The sequence below is a fragment of the Cricetulus griseus genome, chromosome 4, assembly GCF_003668045.3.
Source record: "Cricetulus griseus strain 17A/GY chromosome 4, alternate assembly CriGri-PICRH-1.0, whole genome shotgun sequence".
Lineage (NCBI taxonomy): Eukaryota > Metazoa > Chordata > Mammalia > Rodentia > Cricetidae > Cricetulus > Cricetulus griseus.
This window is the reverse complement of record NC_048597.1, coordinates 118,605,057-118,621,217: the sequence shown is the minus strand read 5'-3', so window position 1 is coordinate 118,621,217 and position 16,161 is coordinate 118,605,057. Positions and strand designations below refer to the sequence as shown.

At 36.7% G+C, this 16,161-nt stretch overlaps 1 protein-coding gene across 2 annotated transcripts in view; it reads right to left on the bottom strand.

The window, feature by feature from the left end:
• Nucleotides 1-16,161, bottom strand: part of Gucy1a2 (guanylate cyclase 1 soluble subunit alpha 2) — a 338,698-nt gene that overhangs the window by 30,516 nt on the left and 292,021 nt on the right. The window contains exon 8 of one of the 2 annotated variants that reach the window (XM_035443424.1): nt 3,071-3,099. The exons of the other annotated variant lie outside the window; for it this stretch is intronic. Coding sequence (XP_035299315.1) covers nt 3,071-3,099 — 29 coding nt within the window. The remainder of the gene's footprint in view (nt 1-3,070; nt 3,100-16,161) is intronic. 2 annotated transcript variants of the gene reach the window in all.

Sequence of the window (16,161 nt, the reverse complement as noted above, 5' to 3'; positions counted from 1 at the left end):
TAAGGAAAAGTTCATAAAACACTATCTGTCTTCAAGGCTTATTTTAAAATACATTAGCTTCAGGATTTTCAGCTGAAGTCAGAATCACAACTACCCATCACTCTTATGCCAAGCTGTCAGTGGATTCAATTAGTCACACAAAAAAAACTTGCATGTGTTCTATAGGCTCTGTGACTTCTGCTTGCTTCCTACATGTGCAAGGGAGAAGGAAGAAAGAACCTCCATGGCTATATGGTGGCTGTCCTCTTATGAGGGGGTCTAGCCTTCAGTCTTAATGGTGCCACATGTCACACTCTCAGTTAATGTAATTAGACAAATAGCACTTTGGCAAAATATCTTTCTACATTTACTCTGAGGGTGACAGAGTACAACTCACAGACAGCTTCACTTTACAGAAAGTGCATTACCAAATAATTATTTTCATCACTCTTCTGGTAACATATAATTTAAGATGTAGTGCTTATAGCCAGCAGGGAAATTACCCATAATAAGACAAGAATGAAGCTAGGTTCAGCCTGATTTTGGTATGGTGCTGGGCCAGGACTTGTAAAAGCTGACATCAATTCATATATTTTTGCTATATTTAAGCACAGCACAATTTTGGCAAAAGATTTTTAGATAACAATTAACTCAGTCACAAGAATACAACAAACCTTAAGACATGTTTACATTGAAGCTCTTTACAAAATACATATGGCTTCATCCTCAAGATGGGTTCTTGTTGACTTAGCAACAAACTTTTAAATAAGGATCTAGGGAGAATGACTGAGGTAAACATTAACAACTGACCCTATATTAACACAGAAGTCACTTAGGCTGCTCTAAGATAACATGACACATCTCATATGGATGAATTTTATGGTTTAGAAGCAATGCTCAAAATTTTAGGTGGGATTCCACATACAGGAATACTACCTGAGCCAAGACACACGGGGGTGGCCTAGGCCCTATACCAAAGGATACGATAGACACTGATGACACCATATGGAAGGTCTCAACATCCAGGGGGAGCAGAAAGGATATGTGATAGGTAGGTTTTTAGTTGGGGGGGTGGTGGTAGGGGAGGACAGGAGGAAGAAGGGAACTGTGATTGTCATGTAAAACAATCTTGATTCTAATTCCAATTAAAAAAATTTAGGTGGGGAGGTCTGGAATAAACAAACATCATATCCTATGTGATATGGGATGAGCATGGAACAGTATGCAGCAAAGGATTACCAGGTTGTAAATTCCATTTTCCTCAGCATTCAAGAACAGACAAGTACCTTCTTAATATGGAGAGCTCAGCTATGAGTTTAAATTTTGTGGTTTTTCTGGTGCTTAGCTCTGTGTACAAGCCTTTTTTTTTCTCTGAGTTTTATAAATTCATATGGGGTGAAGTAAACACTTGCAGCTGGAAAAGAGAATGGCTTTGAGGTCTTGTTTGAAGTTTTTGAGAGAGAAAAACAGAATCCTAGAAAATACTGATTAGGAAACATGCTTCATGGAATATTATAGCTGATGGCATTGGATAATATAATATGTATGCTATTATTTAAGTATACTTGGTAGGTAGAAAGTGATTTAAATGCCATCCAACATTTGGGTGATATACTTTCCTTCCTAAAAGCAGAGTTCTGAGCTTTGTCTTTGTGTAGGAAAAGACTTAACATTCTTTAAAGTAAGAAATTGGCTTAAAGCAACTCTAATACTAGGAGTAAATATGTATATATTTAGAAACAACCAGCATTTAATTTAGCTATTAAAAGAATTATCTCTTGCTCCAAGGAATATGGGTCATTAATGTATCATTTATTATCATAGTAACATGTTTTAATTGTAGTAGAAATATGAAGTTATGATATCCTATAACAACATTCCATCACATTTTAAGCCTGTATTAACTCATTAGCATAACAAGATTTAATTGTTAGTAAAGACATCCAAGGAATTTCACAAAATAATTTTTTTCTTTTTCATTTTTTATTAGAAACAAGCTTCTTTTATATGTCAATCCTAGTTCATCTCCCTCCTCTCCTCCCCTGCCCCCACTCATTATTTTCTATCAATATTTGATTTTTATTCTAATATTTAAAATTTCTTCTGACATCCAGTACTTGACTACTTATCCACTAAGGAAATAATACTAATAGAATATACAACATTAATCAAATCTTTCTGTGATGTTTAATTTAGTCTGTTAAGTGCATCTTATTTTTTGTAGAATTGCCCAGATTAAAACCCATCTATTAGTGATATCATAAAGATATTCCATGGTAACAGTGTCATCTTTAGCTGGCACACTATGCTAGCTGTTCAAAATCCAAAGCTCTAAGAGGTTTCTATTTTAAGGCAATCACTGAAAAATATTACAACAACTCATGCATTTTCTGTTACCTGAGGGAAATTAAATTTCTGCCAAAATAAAGAGATTAACAGTTTATTAGAAACAAAATCTTTAGTAGGAGAGAAATTTTACAATAACATGGATCAAAAAGTGATTTTAAAAATTATGAATATGTAGAAATGAAATCCTTTGAAAAGGAATAAAGGGATTTATGAAAACTAATATTATCATGTATGTGTTTAATTTATCCATCTAAATTATCTGTCATATTATGCATGTGTGTGTGTATATGTGTGTGTGAGTGTATGCATGTGTATTTCATGGACAGACACAGTCAGACAAAGAAAATCATCTCACTTCTTCATTTCTTGAAGAATATATACACTACTGACTTGAGACATGGTTGTTGTTCATCGTCTATTCATTCCCTTCTATTGTGCTGTCTTTTGAAGTCAGGTGAGGACATTTACATCCCACTGTAAGGGTTTACCTGCTTCCTTAAGAAACATGAAGTCTTACCAACCTGAAGATGAGAAAAATCACACTTCTTAATAAAATGAGTATGTGATCACCATAGTCCTCTATTAGACACAGAAGCTGGTTAATTTGTATAAGCCTATTAAAATTAAAATTTTAAATTAAAATTTTGATGTATTATTTTATATTAATAATTTACTTAATTAAACCAAAAGTAAGATGAAAAACTGAAATATTCTAATTATGTCCATACTATTGGGTTATTGCATTGATACAGGGAAATTGTATTTCAGTTGCTTTCCCTAAAGTTCTGCATATCATGAGAAAACAAAGCATATGGTATGTGTTGCAGCAAAACCAAAATCAATGATATCATATTGGGATGGACTACAGATGATTTTGTACTCCAGGAGTGTACCCAAGCCTTTATGTTCTTTTACAGAGATATGTGTCGCATCATCCATTTCAGTTGCACTCTATTCTCAATAGCTAGGAAGTGGATTTGGCTTGGATATCCACCAGCAAATGAATGGCAATGAGAATGCGGTAAATATAAGCAATGAAATTTTATTCAGAAGTAAAAATTTGTGAACCTGTGGAATTTGCAAGTAAATGGATGGGCACAGACACTGGGAAACAAACATCTCATGTTCTTCCTCATACATGGATTCTATCTTAAAATCTTTAATTGAATGTGGAGTTTCTATAAAAACCAGGAAACTAGAAAGAGACCATTAAGTATGAGATGTCTTAAAGGAACCGGGATAGTACAACTTACGTAACATGGAATTAGAGGGGGGTTGCTTGGATGCTGGGAGTAGAAAGGCTTGAGCATAGAGGAGAAGCAGGGCCAGTGGGGAGAAGGAAGTTTGAAAAGAGGGTTAATCAAAATGGAGTAGGGAAAACTCATTAGAATATAATACATGTGTCAGAAATGGGTCAGATTTTAAGAATGATTACTGCTTTATGGAAGACCCACATTCAGTTCCCAGAACCTACATGATGATTCACAGGCAAATATAACTCCAGTTCTAGGGGTTCTTGTGCCTTCTTCTGGCTACCATGGGCTCATGCAATCACATGCTACATGAAATCCATTCAGCTAAACACACACACACATATATACATACATACATGCATACATATATCTTTCATATATATGGATATAGATATAGATATTGAAGAGAATATATATATATATATATATATATATATATATATATATATATCAGAAGAGCAAATAGAAGAGATTATTTACACACCAGAATAAAAGTCCAGGCACAGCATTATGCCTCTCTGTCATACAGAATTTAGCACTATTGGCTGCACATTATGATCAACTTGAGAGTTTTAGAATGCTGTTTTGAAGCTCACACCCGAAAGCTGTGATTGAATGGTTCTGGAATGAGGCTTGGGCACTGGAGTATGTAGGTATTTCTAAGGTTTATAATGTGCATCTGAGGTTGAAGTGCATCTAAGTACAGCAAAATTTAAATCCCAAAAGTATCTCTATTTACCTGTCTATTGTCAATCAATGTATCTAACTATCTATCTATCTATCTATCTATCTATCTATCTATCATCTATGAACAAAAATTCCCAGAAAGAAGCTCTACCTTTCATGGAATATTTTGCAAGACCAATAAAACTTCAATGATGTGGAGAGTTTGGAAGGTTTCAATGACTATTTACAATTGTCTTAGTCTATCTGTATCCCCCTAAATAGTCATTCCTTTTACAACTCTGTGTCTGCTTTAACATCTGGTGTAACAACAGATACAGCTTTTTTATTAACTCAACAAAATTCTGGTTTCTACCAGTCAAAAGGAGCAATGGAGCAGTAAAGAGAACCTTCTTTATCTTGGAGTGCTGGTCATCACTGGATATCTAGCAGCAATATGACAGCTGGGTACTTGAGAGTTATAGGTGATAACTTGGAAAATATCAGGCTTTGATTACTTCCCTAAAATACACTGTGCAAATGATAATATGTACTACACTTCATGTAGGTACATAATAAGCATTACTTTGTAAATGAGATTGATGCTTAAGAATGACCTTTTATACTCTTGATCCACCTACTTCTACTCCCAATGTCTGGGAATACAGGCATGTTCCACCATGCACATTAGCAGCTGCATGCAGCTCAGAACATTCAAAAGACCTACACACCCTAGTCATGTCTTATCATTTAAAATGAAACTTATCTTCAAATTGAGGCAGTAGGTGGTAACCTAGAGCATTGTAAAGATTAAACATAATAATAAAAATGGTAATTTATAAGCTGAGAAGTCAATCAGTAAACTAAGCCAAGCACCCAACCCTTAACTCTAAAATAGTGTTGACATATTATTTACCCCCTCTCTGTGTGAGGGTAGGAAGATTTCTGGCTCTTGCATCAAATCCCAGAGATGTCAAAACTGAAATATAAAAGCTAAATTGCTTGCTAAGGGACACACAGCCAGCAAGGATTATAGACACAGAAACATAGAAAATAGAGGCACAATTCTTATGGCATCTATATTCAGTGCACTTTTCCATGACAATACCGCTGAAATTCTCTTCCTTAATCCAATTCTTTTATTATTAATTTAAAAGTGCATAAGGATAATTCTATAATATGTTCCCATGAAGCTGGCTAAATAATTACCTAGGAAAATGAAAGTAACAACACAAAGGAAACCTTCTCCTGAATGGTCTAATTCTTTTAACAATTTTATTTAAAACTCTTACCACAATATCAGAAAGACATAAAAATTCAAACTCATACAACCTCAAAATTCAATCAAACTGAAAATTAAACCCAAGCCTGAAAGCCTCCTTCAGGTAATATGGGATCCAGCTCAAGAGAAGATTGTGAAATATGAAAAGGGTGAACAATATAAATTAAGAAAATTTGAATAAGCTATAGTTCAGAAATGATATATCAATATTGGATCACTAATTGTAACAATTTTACAATACTGGTATTTCATGTGAAACTGAGGGTGGGATATTTGGGGATTCTTTATGCCATCTTTACATTTTAAAAAATCTAACTACGTGTTAAAATTTAAAATATTACACATGTAAATCATGTGATTTCATAAATGTAAAGAACATATTCTCAACATCATCTCTTTTTGAGAGAGAGAGACAAATAAACCCCAAGATTGGCTGACCTTGCTATGTAGCCAAGAATAACTTCTAACTTGTGAGTCTCCTCCATCCACCTCCCAAATGCTGGGATTACAAGAGTATACCACTTGCCTACGCCCAGCTATGAATTGTAATCATTAAAAATGTGTTGCAACATCAAGTTAAGACAATAACAGTGGATTTGGAGGACTTTAGTGTGGAAAAAATTACTGAACATAATGAAAAAATCACAATTTTTAAAGATAAGTCAAGCAGTCAATGAAGACAAGCAACCAACCAAATAACAAGAGTTACCCTCATACCTTTGGGACATAAACTTTAATTCTTGGTTCCATTAATGACTGACACTTCCTCTAATTGGGCAGTAGATGATACTCATGATTATTTTACCATGAGTATCTTTTGTATGGGTATATGTCTCTCAATAGGATACATATCTGAGAAATTTCCCCAACAATGTTTGTGAGACTAAATTATGAGAAAACATAATTGTGAAATATTCATTGAGGGGCTAAGTCCTGCCCCAAAATGCTGTGACAGATCGCCCAGAGAAGGCCTCACCCTTCCTGGGTAGCAGACAAGGGATGGGATGGAGATGGATGGGGGCATGGGAAGATGTGAGGGAGAGGGAACTGGGATTGATGTGTAAAATAAAATAAATTGTTTCTAATTAAGTTTTTAAAAAGAAAAGAAAAAAATTCATTGTGTTCAGTAGAAAATTCAAGTCATTAAGAAAAATTGGAAATAAATCACTAAGCAATTGATAAATTCCAAGCACTCAATTGTGGGCTTAAGTGTGTCCTCAGGGACAGAAGACAGATGCTCATACTACCTCCACAACATCTGTCAGTTTTTAAAAGAGTTCAAACACCATTCCTTTTTAGTTCAAAATCATTTTATGTGCCTACATTTAGAAGTAGGTTTTACATTTTGTAGACATTCTCTTTTTATAAATTTTATTTAAATTAGAAACAATCATATTTTATATATCAATCCCAGTTCCCTCTCCCTCCCATTCACCAATACCCTCATCCCATCTCCCATCCACTCCCCAGGGAGGTGAGGGCTTCCATGAGGGGGTCATCAAAATCTGTCAAGTCATTTGGGGCAGGGCCTAGGCCCTCCCCTGTGTATCTAGGCTAAGAGACTATCCCTCCATAGGAAATGCCCCCCCAAAGACTGTTTGTTCCACTGCAAGAGGCCCTATAGACTGCCCAGTGTTCCTAGCTGACACCCACATTCAGGGGGCCTGGTTTGGTCCTACATTGGTTCCCCAGCTGTCAGACAAGGTTCCATGAGTTCCCACTTGCTCAGGTCAGCCGTTTCTGCGGCTTTTCCCAACATGGTATTGACCCCTTTGTTTGTCATTCCTCCTTCTCTGAAACTGGATTCCCGGAGTTTACCTCAGTGCTTATCTGTGGATCTCTGCTTCTGCTTCCATGAGCTACTGGATGAAGGCTCTAGGATGGCATTTAGGGTAGTCATCATTCTCATTATAGGGGAAGGGCATTTAAGGTAGCCTCTCCACTATTGCTTAGGTTCCTAGTTGGGGTCATCCTTATGGATCTCTGTACAAGTCCCTAGTGCCAGATTTCTCTTTAAACCTATAGTGGATTCCTCTGTTTTCTTGCTCTCTCTTCTTCTCCCCAATCAATCTTCCTGATATCTCCTGTTCTCCCCGCTCCTCTTTTCCCATCCTTTTTTCTTCCCTCCCTCCCCCGTCCCCCCATGTTCCCAATTTTTTCAGTGGTTCATGTCTTTTCTGCTTCACTGGGGGACCATATATGTCTCTCTTACAGTCCTGTTGTTTCCTAGCTTCTCTGGAGGTGTGGATTGTAGGCTGGCAATTCTTTGTTCTATGTCTAATATCCATATATGAGTGAGTATAAACCATGTTTGTCTTTTTGTGGTTGGGTTACCTCATTTAGGATGGTTTCTTCTAGTTTTATCCATTCGCCTGAAAATTTCAATGTTCTATTTTTTCCACTGAGTAGTACTCCATTGTATAAATGTACCACATTTTCAGTATCCATTTTTCAGTTGAGGAGCATCTAGGTTGCTTTCAGGTTCTTGTTATTACAAATAATGTTGCTATGAACATAGTTAAACAGATGCTCTTGTTGTATGAATGTACATCCTTTGGGTATATGCCTAAGACTGGAATTGCTGGATCTTGAGGTAGAATAGTTCCCATTTTCCTGAGAAAACACCATACTGATTTCCAAAGTGGCTGTATGAGTTGGCACTCCCAGCAGCAGTGGAGAAGTATTCCCCTTTCTTCACATCCTCTCTAGCATAAACTGTCTTTGGTGGTTTTGATTTTAGCCATTCTGAGTGGTGTAACATGGTAACTCATAATTGTTTTGATTTGTATTTTCCTGATGGTTAAGGATGTTGAGCACTTTCTTAAGTGTCTTTCAGCCATTTTAGATCCCTCTATTGAGAATTCTCTGTTTAGTTCTCTACCTCAATTCTTAATTGAATTACTTGGCATTTTGTTGACTAGCTTCTTGAGTTCTTTGTATATTTTGGAGATCAGCCCTCTGTCTCTGATGTGGAGTTGGTGAAGATCTTTTCCCAGTCTGTGGGTTGCTGTTTTGTCTTGTTGACTGTCTTTTGCCTTACAGAAGCTTCTCAGTTTCAGGAGGTTCCATTTATTAATTGTTGATCTATATGTCTGTGCTACTGGCATTATGTTCAGGAAGTGGTCTCCTGTGTCAATATCTTCAAGTGTTCTCCCACTTGGTCTTACAAGAAGTTCAGTGTAGCTGGATTTATGTTTAGTTCTTTGATCCATTTGGACTTAAGTTTTGTGCATGGTGATAGATATATGAATATATCTGCAGTTTTCTACATGCCAACATCCAGTTATGCCAGCACCATTTGTTGAAGTTGCTTAGTTTTTCCATTGTATAACTATAGCCTCTTTGTCAAAGATCAGGTCTTCACAGGTGTAAGTGTTAATATCAGCATCCTCAATTCAATTCCATTTGTCTACCTGTCTGTTTTGGTGCCAATACCAAGCTTTATTCGTACTATAGCTCTATAGTATAGCTTGACATCAGGGATAGTGATGCCTCCTGAAGTTCCTTTATTGTACAGGGTTGTTTTGGCTATACCGGGTTTTTGTTTCTCCATATAAAGTTGAGAATTGTTCTTTCAAGGTCTGTGAAGAACTGTGTTGGGATTTTAATGGGAATTGCATTGAATCTGTAGATTGCTTTGGTAAGATTGCCATTTTTACTAGGTTGATCCTACCTATCCAAGAGCATGGGAGGTATTTCCAATTTCTGGTATCTTCTTTAATTTATTTCTTTAACGACTCAAATTTCTTGTCATACAGGTCATTTGCCTGTTTGGTTAGTATTATTCCCAAGATATTTTATGTTGTTTGTTGGTATTGTAATGTGTGAAGTTTCTCTGATTTCTTTCTCCACCCCTTTATTGTCTTTATATATTAGGGCTACTGATCTTTTTGAGTTAATCTTGTATCCTACCACTTTGCTGAAGGTGTTTGTCAGCTTTAGGAGTTCCCTGGTAGAATTCTTCAGGGCATTTATGTAAACTATCATATCATGTGCAAATAGTAAAAGTTTGACTTCTTCCTTCACAATTTGTATCCCCTTGATCTCCTTTTATTGTCTTATTTTCTAGCAAGAATTTTAAGTACAATATTGAAAAGATATGGAGAGGGTAGGTGTCAGCTAGGAGCACTGGGCAATCTATGGGGCATTTGGCAGTGGAACCATGATGTATTCCTAGTGCTCTTATGGCCTTTGGGAACTCATTTCCCATGGAGAGATATTCTCTTATCCTAGATACACAGGGGAGGGCCTAGGCCCTGCCCCAAATGACTTGATAGATTTTTATGATCACTCATGGAAGGTCTCACCCTCCCTGGAGAGTGGATGGGAGATGGAATGAAGGTGTCTGTGGGGCTGGGAGGGAGAGGGAATTGGTTTGATATGCAAAATAAGATTTTTTTCTAATTTAAATAAAATTTATAAAAAGATAGGAACATACATAATCATAATAAAGGCAATATACACCAAACCTACGGCCAGCATCAAACTAAATGGAGAGAAAGTCAATGAAATTCCTCTAAAATCAGGAATAAGACAAGGCTTGTAGACATTCTTGAAGTGTTTATTGAATGAAAAAATGAATATTTGAGAAGAAAATATTAAAGAAATTTTTGTTCTATGTAGAAATGTTATTCTCTCCTTCCTCTAAAAACTAACAATATTATATTTTTACCTCTTGGCAACACATTATTATCATTCCTTGTGTTACTCATTAATGTTTGCAAATTATAACTGAGAAGCACTTTTAGCAAGATATTTTGAACAAATATGTTATACCTAATTCAAATTTTACTTGCCACATTCTCACAATTGGGAAAAACAAAACAAAACCCTTCACCCTAGACTTCATAAAATTATATATGTAAATTTTCTCAAAGTTTCATAAAACCATGCAGTGAATAGCTACAAGAGAAAAAAAAAATAACAGCTTGACAGGAGCCCAGCAAAACTCTACATAGTGTACTCATCACCCATTCCTCTTTAAAGGGGAGTTTCATGAACAAAAAAGTTTAGGTAAAGAATGTTTTCTAGAAATTTGCCTGAAGAACTCTTCCACTCTTGTTATTCTGTGAACTCTATCAATCAAAATCAGCAACAGAAGCATCAAAGGACATGAACTGGTGAAGCAAGTTAACTCACATATAGTAAGTATATAGGGCCACAGCACTTGTTCTATGGTGTTATCTATATAGATTGTTTGCACTTCTCTCATAACTGGACACTTGGACTCAAGGACACAGGAGAATGAGCCCAGGACATCCTTGTTATAGCCTAGGGCATATGGAATTGGCCTTAACCAGAATCCATTTCTGGTACTCAAGAGACCAAACTCTTTTATTCATCAGGTTAAAGGGAATACAAATGTGTCAGGATATTTTATTAGTTTGGGTTCTTTTTTTATATACTCATATTGCCATACCTATAAAATTGGTCCATCTATTACAATTCACATCATACTTTTTTTCTACCCTGTCACTATCCTGTACTGCCCCATCTTACTTCCCCTGCCCTTAGTGTTTTAATCCTACTCTAGGAAGTTCTTGATCTTTGCCACATCCTAGTATCCAGGAATCTATATTCTCCACATCCCAAGGAGTCCTTTACTAAAAATGCAGCACATAAAATTTGAAGTTAAGACCATTTAGAAAAGTAATATTCTAGTTCTAGTTTCTATCTCCTATACATACAAACTTAATGTTATACTTGGACATATATATATGTCTGGCTTTATATAAGTAATTTCTACTTTCTGAGATTTTGTTTCCCCAAATATAAAATACAGAATCTGTAGATGCCTTATCACAAACTGAAAAGGATAGCTATGTAGTCTCATTCCTGTCTATAGCATTTTATAGGTCCCTTATATTATATCCTACACTGTAGTTAAGTCCTGGACACTTATTATCTTATTTAATGTCATTATCTAGCTACTTAGATTTAGATATTTTTCAGAAGTTATAGAGTGTTCATGTTTATTAACAGACACCTCCATCTATTAATATTATTACTTGTCATAAATATCATTTTCACAATGGGTATTTATTAATATTTTGATTACATAGTTTAATTAAATGTCTCAATACCTATTAACCATTGTATTGGCAGCAGTGGACTCAACAATTTTTTTTTATTTTTTGCACACCTGTATTTGGAGGTATATACAACCAGTGGTGGGATATGGGCATATAAAATGTTGTTCAAAACATGATTCCTTTCTTTTTAGTACATGTGTGGGAGCAGACCACAGATCAAGCATTATAGTTTTTTTTAATGACTCACAGTCATTGAGAAGTTGGATTTTTCTATGTCTATCTTATCTCTTGTGCTAGAATTTCAGATTTTTCACAATGCCTGACATTTTAAACCCTGATCAACAAATCCATATGTATTGAGGATTCAGATAGGCCTTAAGCAGTATAATAACAAATATTTTTGTTGTGAAAATATTAAATCACATGTAGAACACTAGTTTTGTTGTAAAAATGTTAAATAATCTATATAGTGAAGAAATACTTGAAACTTGGGGTTATGCAAGAAAGACAACCTAAAAGAGCTATTAGTAATACTCATGACAGAAAGGTGACTGATTGAAGAAATATGTATAAAATAGATTGACAGGATGAGCTAGATAATTAGACCAGTACAAGAAAATGTTATGTAGAGGGATACCCCAAACTCTTTTTGAGTGTGTTAGGTGTCATGAATTGAAATAAGACAGCCAGAAGTGGAACAAATACTGTATAGCTAGGCTGAGAGTGGTTGGGAAATTAATTTTGAAAGGGAGAGTCAGACTGGATTGGGTTCTAAGAGCCATGAATTCTATGGTAGATCTATTAAAGGGTAGTTAGTATGGGTGAAAATAATGATCTTGATTGGAATAGTTAAGAATGTCACATCAATGCAATAAATAAATAAAAACACCAAAATGATCGAGGTTTGGAATTCTAGAAAAGAAAAGCTCAGGATTTAGATCAGGAAGATAAAGCACAAAATCAAATGATGTATAAGAAGAAAAGCCTGAGGTAATAGAAAAGCAGGGATGCTGACAATATAGCCTCCCAATGACAAGACCAGAGTCATGTCCAAACCAGAGCCTGCTTAAGGTCAAAGAAAGGAAGGATGTTGCCATGGAGAACACACCCTGTCAGGAGTCAAGCACAAGATCTGTTCAGTGCAAGCAAGCCAGTCTTGATAGTTCCCTGGTCTGTCTCTATGCCAGACTCCTGCCTGTCAACTAGAATCTAGCCTTTGGAATTTTCTCACAGCTGCAAGATAAAAACAAGTCATGATGACATAAGTTTCTCAGATAACCTTATTCACTTGATCTTGGAAAGAAAACCACAGACATTCTTAATTTCTTGAGCCTCCGAAGAGTATTCAGTTCAAAGTTTTGAATTGTGCATTTGCCTTAGTAACTTACAAAAAATTCTACAAGAAGGAAAAAATGTATATTCATATATGAGAAAAAATCAAATTTCTTTCAGAAAGTCATCTTTGTTTGTTGAAATGATTTACAATGTGTCTTGCCTATCACACATCCTAAATCTCTCATGAATTTATTTCCTCCCCATCCCCATTGCTGTTGTATCCTGAGGGACCCCCCCCCCCATATTCCCTCTGTGATCTCCTAGACTGTTTCTTCTGCAGACCTCCAGATGGCTCTTTTGAAAACATTCTTCTGAACAGGTTTCTCCTTAGTCAGATTCTCCAGATAGCTCCCAACTTCTATGGAATAATCATCCAGATGCCATTGCAAAAATATCCTAAACAGCCTGAATCCTCACAGATGTCCTGGCTCATCCACCACCCATGCCAGACTTATAGACTGCTGTTCTTAATGAACCATGTGTCTTCTTTTGTAGTTTGCCAAGTGATTTCACATATCTAAGCTCTTTCATACACTATGTCTTTTGCTTCTACTTTTCTCTCTACCTTAAAGAAACTTTTCACAGTTCCCTGCTAAAGCTATTAACCTTTAGTAGGAACTACCTATGTCCTCTAGTAAAAGCTTCTCTGAGTTAATGTTTCTCTACTTTCATCACCTACTTGCCAGAGATTATTGTCCTCTCTGTTATAGATTTCCCATGTTTGTGAGTATGTGTGTGTGTGTGTGTGTGTGTGTGTGTGTGTGTGTGTGTGTGTGAGTCTTCATGTGAGTGTGTGCTTATGAGTTTTGTGAGTGTGTGTGTATTTTAACAGGGAATATAGGGAATGGTGGACTCTGAAATTCTGATGAAAAATAGAACCCAAAACGTGTATACATATAGATCACTGGGTCTCCACCTGTGGATCATGACCCCCTTAGGAAGTTACATGACCCTTTCACAGGGTCACCTAAGAGAGAAAACAAAGATATTTATAATACAATTCATAACACTAGAAAAACATGATATTAAAGTTATGAAGTAGCAATAAAAATAATTTTATGGTTGAAAATCAACACAACATGAGAAAGTGAAATAAGTGACACAGAATTTGGAAGGTTAAGAAACACTGATATAGATGGTGAGCTGTTGTGGGATAACTTTTTTGTACAAAGTGAAGATGTGTCTCTGCTGAGGTATCTTCTGATTGGTTTAATAAACAGCTGAACAGCTAAGAGATGTTCAGAAGAGGATAGGCAAGACTTCTAGCTCTTGGAAAACCAGCATGGAACTGATTTAGACCCCATGAATGTGGGTGTCAATGAGGAGACCTCAGAAATCTATGGGGTCCCTTGTAGTAGATCAGTACTTATCCCTAGCATAGGAATGGACTTTGGGAGCTCATCCCACATAGAGGGATTCTCCTTGAGCCTAGACACATGGGGGTGAGCCTAGGCCCTATCACAAAGGATTTGACAGACTCTTAAGAACCTCTATGGAAGGCCTCACCCTCCGTGGAGAACAGAAAGGGTATTGGATAGGTAGGGTGTTAGTTGGGGGGGACGGAGGGGAGGGAGAGGGAATTGGAATTGACACATAAAACAATCCTGTTTCTAATTCAAATGAAAAAAAAATAAATAACAGAGAGAAAATTTCCCCTTGCCACCCACAGGTACTTAGAGGCCAAGACATGGTTTCTGCTTTCAAAAAATCTGCACTGTGGACACTTGATAAAAGACTTAGGACCTGAATATGTGAGTGTAGTTCTAGCCAGCTAGAATAAAGACTAATGAAGGGACCAGCCCCCCATTTCGGCAGCCATGACAGTAACACGTGCTGGCTATGACCTTGCCTTGGTCACTAAGAGGTCAGATGCCTGCCTCATGGCAAGGAGCCAATCAGAAGTTACCTAGTGGTGCTATGCTTTACGGCTCTGGGTATACTTTACCGACAAGTGCACAGCAATGGTGAGCAGGGCATAGCAACCACCCTGGGAGGGCCTATGGGACATAACAACCAGTTGACCAATCAACACAGGACAAGTCCTCAAGCCTGGAGGCACACCAATCCTGAGTCTGTGCATACCCCTAGACACTCCCCTTACTCTGCCCTACAAGATCGCTTGGCAGCCGGTTTCGAGGTGTCTTTTGTAGCCATCCGCCTTGGTGGATGAATGAAAGACCCAAGCTAACATGGGGTTAGCTCATTAAAAAACAATAAAGCCTCATGCAGTTTACATCAAGCTCTCGAACCTGCCTGGTGATTGGGGTGACCGTGGTCTTGGGCTGAGATCCTGGAAGCCTGAGTTTTTCCTGGGGTCTAACACTTTCAATAGGTGTAAATTGTGTCTGAGTGGGTCATCTCTGGTGGGATCCATATAACACTAATACTTGTTCCATGCTTTCCCTAGTTTTGGTGACACAAAACAAGTGAGTATTTATAGTGATAGAGATATAATTAGTAACTAAGAAAACTTCAATATTGCCAAAAAACTTATGTGTTTGATTAAAAGACCATCAGGTTGTTCTTAAAACCTAGGTAGGAAAAAGGGTTGAATGTGGAAGGAGGAATCGTGGCCTTCCATCCTTAAAAAGCAAAATGTTCTGTCCTCCACATCAGAAGATATTTTCTGTCTGCAGTGTTCCCACACCATTTGTAAGAAGATGTGTTGCCAGCGGAATAACTCTACTTTATTTAAATATCTGTCGGCTGAGTGTGTGACTCTGCAAATGAGCAATTCCATAAGGAAACAGACAAGTATATATAAAAGATACAATTTTGTCAAATGACTTGTGTTTTAGCTATAAAAACTAATAAGCATGGTATTTTGCTTTGAATAAAAATGGCCCCCATAGGCCCATAGGGAGTAGCACTATTAGGAAGTGTAGTGTTTTTTGTTTGTTTGTTTGTTTTTGTGGAGGAAGTATGTGGTTTTTTTTTGGAGTAAGTATGGCCTTGTTCAAGGAAGTATGTCACTAGGAGTTGCTTTGAGCTTGAAGATGCTCAAGGCAGACCCAGTGTCACACTGACTTCCTGCTGCATACAGATCCAAATGTAGAACTCTTAATTGTGTATTGTGTATTGTGTATTGAGTACCACGTTTTCCTTTATGATGCCATGTTTCCTACCATGACAATAATGTACTAAACCTCTGAACTGCAAGCCATCCCTGTTATGTTTTTTGAAGAAAAAGAGGAAAAGAGGCAGATGAGACATGATAACCATTTTATTATAGGTCCCAGCAGAGTAGGGAAACTGAGTAGAGGAACAG